The 11199-nt window shown below is 38.2% G+C and overlaps 3 protein-coding genes across 3 annotated transcripts; 2 read left to right on the top strand and 1 right to left on the bottom strand.

The window, feature by feature from the left end:
- Positions 1–2124: 2124 nt before the first annotated feature.
- On the bottom strand, positions 2125–4401 carry LOC110730796. Its single transcript, XM_021910619.1, has one exon. The coding sequence runs from the start codon at positions 4399–4401 to the stop codon at positions 2125–2127; it is 2277 nt and encodes a 758-aa protein (XP_021766311.1).
- Positions 4402–5979: 1578 nt separating this feature from the next.
- Positions 5980–8019, top strand: LOC110730795 (receptor-like protein 12). The gene has a single exon (XM_021910617.1). The coding sequence runs from the start codon at positions 5980–5982 to the stop codon at positions 8017–8019; it is 2040 nt and encodes a 679-aa protein (XP_021766309.1).
- A 15-nt stretch (positions 8020–8034) lies between these two features.
- Positions 8035–9108, top strand: LOC110730794 (receptor like protein 30-like). Its single transcript, XM_021910616.1, has 2 exons — positions 8035–8312; positions 8397–9108. Exons 1-2 carry the CDS (start codon positions 8035–8037, stop codon positions 9106–9108), a joined length of 990 nt encoding a protein of 329 aa, XP_021766308.1.
- Positions 9109–11199: the final 2091 nt, after the last annotated feature.

Genomic DNA, 11199 nt, shown 5'->3' with positions numbered 1-11199 from the left:
ATTATCTTTTTTGGCTGATTTTCTCTATAAATATCGTATCAAAAACTCCGTTTTCATGGACGGATTATCATCTATCATTCACCACTTCTTTTATTCTTAAGTTTTAATAAATTCCGTTTTCATTCATCATCTACAATCTTCAATCGTCAACAAATTAGTTTATGAATCATTAATCTTTCATTCATTCTTTCTAAACTTTATTTTTTAACACAAAATTCCGCATTCACAAGATCTAGATACACCTAGCTATATTCAAAGTTGCCTTCGCCCTAGACGTGAAACGTTTTAATTTCTGAGGGTTTGGTCCCTAATCTCTATTTCAATTATTTAATTTAATTGTTTTGATTACTATTTTCCTTGAAGTTACTAACGTGTGTATTTTGTAATTAGAAAGAGGTACGAGGCATCCAAGTAAGTACTTTAATGGTTTAATTGATTTCATGATGTAGATATCATGCTTAAATTGTTATTTTGATGATTCCTAGTATCATGTCTAGGGTATTTTTAATATTAAGCGTGATTAAAAGTATGATGCTTCCTATGTTCTTTCTAACATTTATGATTATGATTGATGATGATTATTTATTATGTTGCTTGATGTGTATTATTATATATTGTTATTGCTTGATCACCTTTATTGCATGTTTAAAGGGAATTGGTATTTGCAATCACGCTTGATAAGATAATTAATAATCTTGTTAGGGTTAATTGTGATTATAAATTCAAGTGATCGCCAATAATAGTTTATTTGTGCATTAAATTCAACCAACATAGATTAAAAAGGTTTAGGGTTAATCCTATTGATTGCATGTTAATCAGAAAGCGCACATGAATACGAGCAGAATAAAGTAGAGGCCTATTATTAGGGTAGGTTCAATCTCTTTTAGGTTGGATTTGTACCATCATCCCCGAACCCTTATTTGGTTCATGACCTTATGGAGTTGACGATCTCTTGGATCGTTAAGGGGTGTAACCTTCACCTCGTGAACGGTTTACAAGTTCCTTAAAAACTTGTTGGCGACTCTTTTGCTCTATCTTCTTCCCTTTTGGACGCCACCGTACTTTAGTGTATGATCACAGTGGGGTTCGAGCTAGTGGGATTTTTAAAGGCTTGAAACTATTCCCTACAATTCCTTACTACTTCCAGAGCATCAATTTGTTCCTTTCCCCATTCGAATGCCTTGTTCTTTCTCAGCACCATGAAAAACGGAAGCGCCTTGTCAGCTGACTTGCTGATAAATCTGGTCAATCCTGCCATCCTACCAGTCAATCTCTGTATATCACGAATGGTTTTTGGTTGTTTCATTTGGAGCACCGCATTCACCTTATCTGGGTTTGCATCTGTTCCTCGTTCACTGACCATGAAGCCTAAAAACTTCCCTGATCTAACCCCCAACACACACTTCTCTGGATTCAACTTCATCTGATATCTCCTTTATGTCTCAAATGTTTCCCTCAGATCTGCTATATGGTCTTCTTTTTCCTTACTCTTCACTATTGTATCATCCACATAGACCTCAACATTTCGGCCCTTCTGCCTCTCAAATATTTTGTCCACCAACTTTTGATATGTCGCTCCTGCATTTTTCAACCCAAACGGCATTGCCTTATAACAGTACACGCCGGCATCCGTTATAAAAGTTGTTTTATTCCTATCAGCCTTATGCAAGCTGACCTGGTGATAACCCGAAAATGCATCCAAGAAACTAAGCATGGAATGACCTGAAGTTGAGTCTACTAGCCTATCTATTCGAGGTAATGGGTAACAATCCTTAGGGCAAGCCTTATTCAAATCTGTAAAATCCACGCACATTCGCCACTTCCCTGTCGGCTTTCTCACCATTACTACATTTTCCAACCATTCTGGATATGTGCAAGGCTCAATGAACCCTGCCGCTAAGAGCTTATTCACCTCAGCCTGAATTGCTTCTATCTTTTCAGTTGAGAAATTGCGCTTCTTTTGCCTTATCGGTCTGAACTTTCTATCAACATTCAACTTATGCTGCATCACCTCTGGATGTATCCCCGGCATCTCACTTGCTGAAAACGCAAAGACATCTGCATTTTCACGCAATAGACTTATCAGATGGCATCTTGTATCTATATCCATATCAGCCCCAACTTTCACTGTCCTACTCGGATCTGAACAGTTTCTCCCCCTGGTAACGACCTAGGAGCTTCCTCTGGCCTCGTGTCAAAGTTCTTCATGGTTAAGTCTTGGACTGTTGGCTCACCTTCCCTTATCGGATTGCACGGTACCGAAGCACTGCCAAATGGATTCTTTAAAGCAGTCACATAACAAGCTTTTGACATTACCTGACCTCCATACACCTTTTCTACAACTCTCGAATTTGACACATAAGCTATTGCCAAATGATAAGTTGATACAATGGCCTGCATATCATGTATTATCGGTCTGCCGATAATCGCATTGTAGGCTGACTTAACGTCCACTACCAGAAACTCTCCCATCACATCTCTTGCATGTGGCCCATCACCCAGCTTAACTGGTAATACTATGCTTCCTTCTGGCCTTACTGTTGACCCATTGAACCCAATTACAGGATACGATACCGGCTTCAGGTACTGTCTCCCTATATTCATCTCATTAAAAGCTTGCACAAACAACACATTTGCTGAACTACCTCTATCAACCAACACTCTTTTGATGTCAGCCCTGTTTATTTTAGTTATTAAGACTAACGGGTCATCATGCGGGAACACTACACCCCTTGCATCTTCTTCTGTGAACACCACCTCAGGTATCGCAACTGGTCGAGGACGATTGTCCACATCCAGGGCACAAACTAGATGACGATGTTCAGCCAAATGCTTCTTTTCTCCACTAATCGTTCCTCCGTGAACTGGCCCCCCCGTTATCACATCTACCCTTCCAGTTGATAACGGCGGTATTCCTACATCTCCTTGTCGGACTACTCCCCCTTGCACCCTTTCTGGCCTTGCTTCTATCCGTTGCCTCTCAACTGTTTGTGCCGGTTGTTGATTCCTGCCCGTGTTCAACCGGTATTGTGTCAAATGACCTTTTCTGATCAACTCCTCAATGTTATCTTTCAACTGCGTACACTCTTCTGTGTAATGCCCTACATCCCTATGAAACATACAATACTTTTTCACATCTCTTGGCCTTGCCTTCATGGGAATCGACCTTGACCAATCTTCTCTATTTTGATTCACTGAGTAGATTGCTGCCCTTGGTGAATTCAAGGGAGTGTAAGTGTTGTATCTCATTGGCGGCCTTGACGCCCTTGGATCTTGCCGACTTCCTCCTCCCCTTCCTGGGGCAAGAGCTCTCGGCCTATTACTTCCGGACGATGTCCCTTCATGCTGATTTTGCCCTCTTCCAACAGCGACATGTCTACTACTTGTCTTCATCAATTCCTCACTCTTAATGTAATCATGGGCTTTGCTAAATGCTGCTGCTAATGTTGGCAGATTTTTCCTTGTCAGATAACGCTTGAAATCAGAATCAACCAAGCCATTCATCAAAGCCATCACAGCTATTTCTTGTTGCAGTTTTGGGATCGTGTTCGCCTCATTGTTTAACCGTCTAATATAATCCCTCAGGGATTCATCTAACCTCTGCTCTACAGCCATCAATTCTCCAGAGGTTCTCTGCCGCACACTATTACTGACATATTGACCTACAAACATTTCGGTCAACCTTTCAAAACTATCTACCGATCCAACTTCAAGGTTGTTAAACCAATCGGCTGCAGCCCCAATCAAAGTAGTCGGAAAGACCTTACACCAAACTGCATCTGAGTTAGTATACAACATCATATGTCCCTCATAGGACGTTATAAACCTCGCTAGGTCTCCTCTTCCATCATACCTGCAAGTCGGCATTTTCACCTTCTCCATTGGCTGGTCCAAGATATGTTGGGCAAAAGGAGATGCCCTTAACTGCACCACTGTTCGCACTGCCTGCCAATCTACATGCGAACTTCTCTGCTGCTGGGTTCTTGTACTTACGGTGTGACTTGAGGATTGCTCATCCCGTCGTGACATTGTATGCGTTCTTACCGGTGACTCATGTCGGGGTCTCCTAGGCGAGTTCATCAACGGATTATATTGCTCTTCTTGATTGCGGTGCGGTGTTCCACTACCGGCTTGAGCGGCCCCCCTTTCAGCATGTGTCGTCTCAGCCTCCTTTCTCTTCTTACTCATTGCGCTTATCACCCTTGCTGTTGTCTCCAATTCATCTGGTGTGAATGCTGCCATAGGATCCTCTGCCTCCCCTCCACCTTCAGGGGGGGTTATCGGCATATGAAACTGGTTATCCTCCAAGGTATAAGTTTCATCCACTATTTCTATCTGAGGCTGCTCTACTGACTGATTTACTACTTTTCTAGTCATTGGTGTTTCATTGTTTCCGGCCATGATTGTTGTTGTTATATATATATTTTTTGTGTGAGGTTCTTAGGCGATAGAAGTGATCAATGTCCCCTCCTTCTAGCGCCAAATTGTTTCTGACTGGACCTGAGATCCTGATACCCCTATCGGCAAGCTGAGAACCTGAGATCCTGATACCCCTATCGGCAAGCTGAGAACCTACACAATGAGAAGAAGTTAGCTAACCCCGGGGTGATCTGGGGATAACCACTCCGATGATAAAGTCAGAAAGTGGTTAAGAAAGGAAGATAAGTATGAGAGAGAAAGTAGAGAGAGAGAGAGAGTGTGTAATTCATATCCTCATTAATGACGTCTTACCTACTATTTATAATGACCCAACTTGACAGGTGGCTCTCATCCATGCAAAGCCTCTTGAGCCAAGTGTCAAACTTCTGCTGCCACGTGCCGAATTCCGACAAGCCAATATGTCTGCTTTCTGGTACATATCAGCGCCTTTTACGATTACTCAAGATTTGGTCACGCGTTTCTTCAAGATATCGGCCTTACCTAGATATCATCCTATACAACTAGCTCGATAATCTTCGAGCAAATGCTCATATCATCTATAAATGGAGCAATCTCGTTTTATAGATATTACTTTTGTATAAAAAAATCAAGACATATTAAATTAGGAAATATGAGCAGTTTGGAGAAAAACACAATCATTAATTAGAATTAATAAATAAAATTGATAATCTACTCAAAACTCAATGCCTTTTTTGAGCAACTTACCACTTCGTGTGATCACTTAAAAAAAAAAAAAAAAAAAAAAAAAAAAAGGTAATCCTTATAATATTGATATGGTAACCTCATTATATGGACAAAGTAACTCCTCTTTATACTTATTGAGTAACCCATAAATAACAAAGTAACCCCTACCTATATGACAAAGTAACTCCTATAATTGTAACAAAATAACCCCTAAAACACTAACCTAAAAACCCTATGGTGATTTACCACACTTTGTGGCCAGAGACATATATATAACCTGGAGGTCAGGGTGTAGCTAATAAGCATAGTTATTAAGTCCTAGACTTGCCAAACGGGTCGCTTTCGGGTCAGCAAATATTCGAGTCGGGTTCGGGTCAGGGTCAACACTTCGAGTTTGGTCAAGTTTGAGTCAGGTCAGACGGTTCGGGTCACTTCGGGTTGGGTCAACTTCAGATTTTGAGTCAGTTTCAGGCCGGGTCGGGTCGAGTCATTTCGGGCATCGGGTCACGTTCGTGTCAACTCGTGTCTAGTTAGTTCAAGTTCAAGTTATTTTCGAATCGTGAGTTGGGTCATTCGGGTCGAGTCAGATCAGGATCCCTTTATATATATAATAATGGAAATAAAGAAGATAAAGGGATTATGATACCTCTAGATTCTTTGAACATAAATATCTGGTTTATGTTTCTTTAACTGCTATGCCCCATCTTCCTCTTTAGTTACTTGTCAATTGTGATCCTTAAACGTACATTCAAGCGACCATTTACAATTATAAAAGCCACAGTTATGTCTTTGGTCTTGTCAAGAAAAAAGTTTCTCACTCACAAAACCAACTAAACACTGAATATTACTATTACCATGGGTTTTGGGTGGTCTACTACTTACATATTCCTCCTAGTTTTATCTTTTTCTTCTTTACTTGTTACTGATTTCTTCGTGTTTGCTAATTCCACATTCCCCTTGGTACAAAATCGTAAGCCATTGTGCCATGATCATGAGAAGATTGCATTGCTATGTTTCAAGCAAAGCTTTCTTCTTAACTGCTCAGCATCACTTTATGCCGCCTTTGCATATCCAAAGGTGAAATCATGGCATGATGATTTACATAATCATCATTCGAAAAATGCGACTTTAAGTGGTGATTGTTGTAAGTGGGATGGTGTAAAGTGCAATGAGGAGACGGGTCATGTGATTGGCCTCGACCTTAGTAGCAGTTGCCTTTATGGCACCATCCCTCACAACACCACCCTTTTCAACCTTAGTCATCTCCGTGAGCTTGATCTTTCTTATAATAACTTCAATTATTCTCAAATCCCTTCTGACATTGGTCGTCTTTACAATCTCACACATCTCAATCTCTCTAAGTCAGTTTTCAGTGGCCAAATACCATTAGAAATTTCGACTTTATCCCATCTTTCTCTTCTTGATCTTTCCCTTAATGGAAATCCTATGGTTGTCGATGAGGAGTTAGATTTGAAAATTAATGATCTGAGTCTAAAGAAGTTGGTTTCTAATTTAAGTAGTTTAACCCATCTTTATCTAGATAGGACTGATATATCATCTGAGGTACCCCTCATCTTAAGCCGTCGAACTTCTTTAAAGGCTATCTCAATGAATTACTGCAATTTGTTGGGTGAATTCCCAGCAAATATTTTCCAGTTACCAAATCTTGAAGTAGTTTCATTGACATTCAATCCTAAATTAGGAGGACAATTTCCTGAATTTTACTCTAACAGTCCTCTTCGTATTTTATACGTTGATGCAACAGGATTTTCAGGGGAGTTGCCAGCTTCGCTTGGAAATCTAGTCTCTTTGACTAAACTGGACTTACAAGAAAGTGAATTCTATGGAAAAATTCCGTCTTCAATAGGTAATTTGACAAATCTGTCTGTTTTAAACCTTGGTCGCAATTATTTTAGCAATGACCTTCCTGATTCTATCATGAACTTAACAAGCCTTACTTTCTTAGGTCTTTCAGACATGCCAAATGTTGGGAATGCTAGAATATTGAAATCTTGGTTGCCTAAGATAAACTCACTCACTCAGCTACGCCTTAGCCAAATGAATTTACGCAATTCCATTTTACCTTCTTTGTCTAACTCTACTAGACTCACTCTTTTGGATCTTGGCAACAACTTGTTAACAGGAAAGCTACCAAGTTGGTTTGTAAATCTAACCCAATTACGCACCTTAGAGCTATATGGTAATCACTTTCAAGGTCCAATCCCACACTGGATTTCTAAACTTGTGAATCTTAGCACATTAATATTGTCATTTAGGGACTCGGTTGCCGAGTTTGATTCATTTTTGGAACTCCCAAATCTCAGTATTTTGTTGTTGACCGGTGTTAGCTTAACCTTTCCTAGAGATCTAAGCACAAGTAATTCATCTCTTTTGAAGTTTGAGATTCTAGGTTTTGAATCACGCAACTTGACTGAATTCCCAGAGTTCCTACGTTATCAAGGTGAGCTAAAAACGTTATTTCTCTCGGGAAACAAAATCAAAGGTGAAATTCCGCAATGGTTTGTAAACACAACTAGAGAGAATCTCTTGTTCTTAAACCTTTCTAATAATCTTTTGACGGGTTTTGAACAACCTTTAGTTTTCATCCCATGGTACAATTTGGAAATATTGGATCTTAATGACAACAAGTTAAGAGGACTACTTCCAACTCCTCCAAGCTCCACACAAGTTTATCAAGTCTCAAACAATCAATTTTATGGAGTTATTCCCAACCATATATGTCAAGCAACATCTTTAGTTTACCTTGACTTGTCTAAAAACAATCTTATGGGCAAGATTCCAAGTTGCATTAGTCATCATCTTAGTGATTCATTGCAAGTATTAAACATACAAGGCAATAAATTTAGTGGTGTCATTCCTCAAAAGTTCTCATAATCATGCAATTTAAAAATGATCAATTTAAGCAAAAATCAATTTGAGGGAAAGCTCCCAAAGTCCTTAATCAATTGTACGTTGCTTGAGGTACTTGACATAGGAAGAAATCGTATTAATGACACTTTTCCATCATGGTTAATAAGTCTTCCCAAGTTGCAAGTTCTTGTCTTGAGGCATAACAATTTCCATGGGAAGATAACATCACCATTGTCTACTCCAACGGTTCATGATTTTCCTTGCTTGCGTATATTTGACCTGTCATGTAATTTTCTATCTGGTAAATTACCATCTAGGTATGTTCAAAGTTTGGTTGCGATGACAGTTTCAACTGAAAACTTGTGAAACTCATCCAACTCTTTTTTTAGGTTTTATTATAGGATTGGTTATAGTAACTATGCATTTTATGATGAGAAATACAATTATGTTGTCACCATGACAAATAAGGGGAGTGAAACATTTTACACAAAGATATTGACTGTATTGCGAGTCATTGATTTCTCAAGCAATAAGTTCACTGGTAGAATCCCTATGATGATTGGAAATCTTAGAGGACTTCAAGCACTTAATCTATCCAACAACAATCTTGTTGGTGAAATCCCATCTTCTCTAGCCAACATTACAGACCTCGAGTCCTTAGACCTTTCTCAAAACATACTTTCAGGAGTGATCCCTCAAGAGTTGACAAAGCTAACCTTTCTTGGGGTCTTTAATGTTTCACACAATCATCTGGTTGGACCGATACCTGAAGGAGAACAGTTCAATACTTTTGACAATAGTTCTTTTGCCGGGAACTTGGCATTATGTGGAGCTCCATTGTCTAAGAAATGCTTGAAAGACTCCGTGGCATCATCACTACCACAACAGTCAATAAATGATGATGTGATAGAAGAGGACTCGAAGCTCATTGATTGGATCATCAAATCATTGGGGTGTGTAAGTGGGTTTATAATAGGCTATGCCATTGGTAAAATCTACGTGACTGATCAACATCATGATTGGTTTGTGGAGACTTTCGGAAGGAGAGGGAGGTTAAAGATCAAAGTGAAGAGATCAAGACAAAGGCATAGCGGCATAGCAAGGGGGAATTAAGAACCTGAAGATGCAACTCCAATGTATCTAGGGATTATCTTCTACCTTTATACTTTGTATTGTAAAAACAGTTCATTGTTTCCTAGATAGTAGCTTGTATTGTTGGTTATGCCAAGAGTGGTTTTGTTTTGGTGTGTTTTTATGTATTTTTTTTAGGTTTGTTTCGTTTTGATTTATCTTGTCATTCCATTTTATCTTCAATAAAATGCTCATAAACTGATGTCCTAATTTCAGCAAACCTTGTGAAGGGAATAGCTCTCAACTTTAAAGTATAACAGAAGATTTGGAAAATGTTACAAAGAATTGATTAGCAACGTTGCAATGCTCAAAACTTGCTATATGCTAACCATTATTTGGAGAAGGTGCATTAAGAAGACCAGTATTGTTCCTATAAATGAGCAATTATATTGTGCTCTTATAAAAGTCATAGACTTACCCAACTTCAACATTTATATCTTTGGCTCTTTGATTTGGTACGTCAAGTTGTTAATGAATAAAAACATAAAGTCCTATTAATTAATTTGCTTATTTGATTATAGACTACTAGAACCATATACAAAGATCTGACATTGTTAAACAAGTTTTTGGCCTGTTTTTCACATTCCTCTCGTCTCTTCTCTGATATTAATTCTGGTTCCCGCGGCCCAAAATGAAGGAATGTTGACTATTTCATAACCAATAATCAGGGCCGTCTTAAACAATTTAGGGGCCCTGTGCTATTAATAATTATAGGCCCTCTAAACGTAAAAACCACGCAAATTTTGTTATCAAATTATGCTATTTGATCTTTTTGACATGCTAAAATATGGAAACTTGTACTCGTTTTATTAACTTAAGTTATAGACTTATAGTATACCATTTTTTTTCACGCTAACTTTATTATTAACATGAACTCCAATCCATAAAACTATACTCACATCACTCCGTATTGATAGAATATAAGTTATAAGTGTATGAATTGATAGAATTAAAAAAAAAAAAAAAAATAGAACTCTTACATTACTCCGTTTTGATAGAGTTGAAGTACGTATATGATTGACAGAATTTAGTTTTTTAACATGAAAAATGGGAAAAAAAATTTAAAAAATAAAAAACTGCAGTTACACAACTAACAAAAGTGCTCGATCCCCTGACCTTAGTTTTCAATTGATAGTTGAAGTAATGTAGCGCTTAACCAATTTTCCAAATTCCATTTTGTTTTCTTACTGACATATCAAAATATTCGGGGCCCCTTAACTTCAATATGAGGCCCCTTAACTTTCGGGGCCCTGTGCAGTAGGGCTGGTTGCACAGGGCCTTAGACGGGCCTGCCAATAATCGTGTTAAGATAACTATGTATATAATTAGTTTAGTCAAGTATATATCTTGTTTCCTTATACTTAGGATAGGATTATTGTTTCCTAGTATTTTGCCTTCATTGTAGCCGTGAATTATGGCTGATGATATTGATGTAAATTGTGTATATTAATGAATGAGCAAAGGAGGAAACTTCACGGAAAACATTCTTTTAAATCGAACTCTACACCTTACCAGATCAGCAATAGCAATTCTTGAGTCTCACAACTTAGATTACGAGTTATATTACGTAGGAAACATTGATGAACCTGCAGATGTAATCGGCATTTGTTTTGTGTATCAACTATCAAGTGTGATAGCATCAGTAGTTAATCAATGTTTATATTTTTTATATTTTTGGATACAATGTGTTGTCAACTCCGAACTCTAGTGAGTAAAGCTATGGCTTGAGAACTATGAGATGAGATAGCAACACGACTAGATTACCTGCGTGCTGCGAGGCCTGTGATCTGTGACGTTTTATCCACACTTATTCCAAGCAATATTGTAGTACTTTTGTTATCTTCCCTCAAAAAAAAAAAAAAAAGTACTTTACTTGTGTTATCAATATGTACTGTTAGCGAAAATTCAGTACAAATTGCATAGATTTCTTAAGGAATTGATGCCCAATTTTTGCGAATTAGTCTTCTAAGACCGCTCTCTAATTTACTGAGTGAGTTATGTTGTTCAAGCTAAACCAGCTGAGTAGCTGACTACTAAAAAGCTTTCTTGATATTAACCAAAAAAAAAAAAAAA

Source organism: Chenopodium quinoa, unplaced genomic scaffold, assembly GCF_001683475.1.
Source record: "Chenopodium quinoa cultivar QQ74 unplaced genomic scaffold, ASM168347v1, whole genome shotgun sequence".
NCBI lineage: Eukaryota > Viridiplantae > Streptophyta > Magnoliopsida > Caryophyllales > Amaranthaceae > Chenopodium > Chenopodium quinoa.
The sequence above is the reverse complement of the archived record's forward strand: the minus strand, read 5'-3'. Positions and strand labels throughout refer to the sequence as shown.

Excerpts from the sequence above, each read along its gene's own strand:
- LOC110730796 (XM_021910619.1), bottom strand. The coding sequence starts at position 4,401 with ATGGCCGGAAACAATGAAACACCAATGACTAGAAAAGTAGTAAATCAG.
- LOC110730795 (XM_021910617.1), top strand. The coding sequence starts at position 5,980 with ATGGGTTTTGGGTGGTCTACTACTTACATATTCCTCCTAGTTTTATCT.
- LOC110730794 (XM_021910616.1), top strand. The coding sequence starts at position 8,035 with ATGATCAATTTAAGCAAAAATCAATTTGAGGGAAAGCTCCCAAAGTCC. Across the intron at positions 8,313-8,396 it reads TCTGGTAAATTACCATCTAG|GATTGGTTATAGTAACTATG; the intron begins GTATGTTCAAAG and ends GTTTTATTATAG.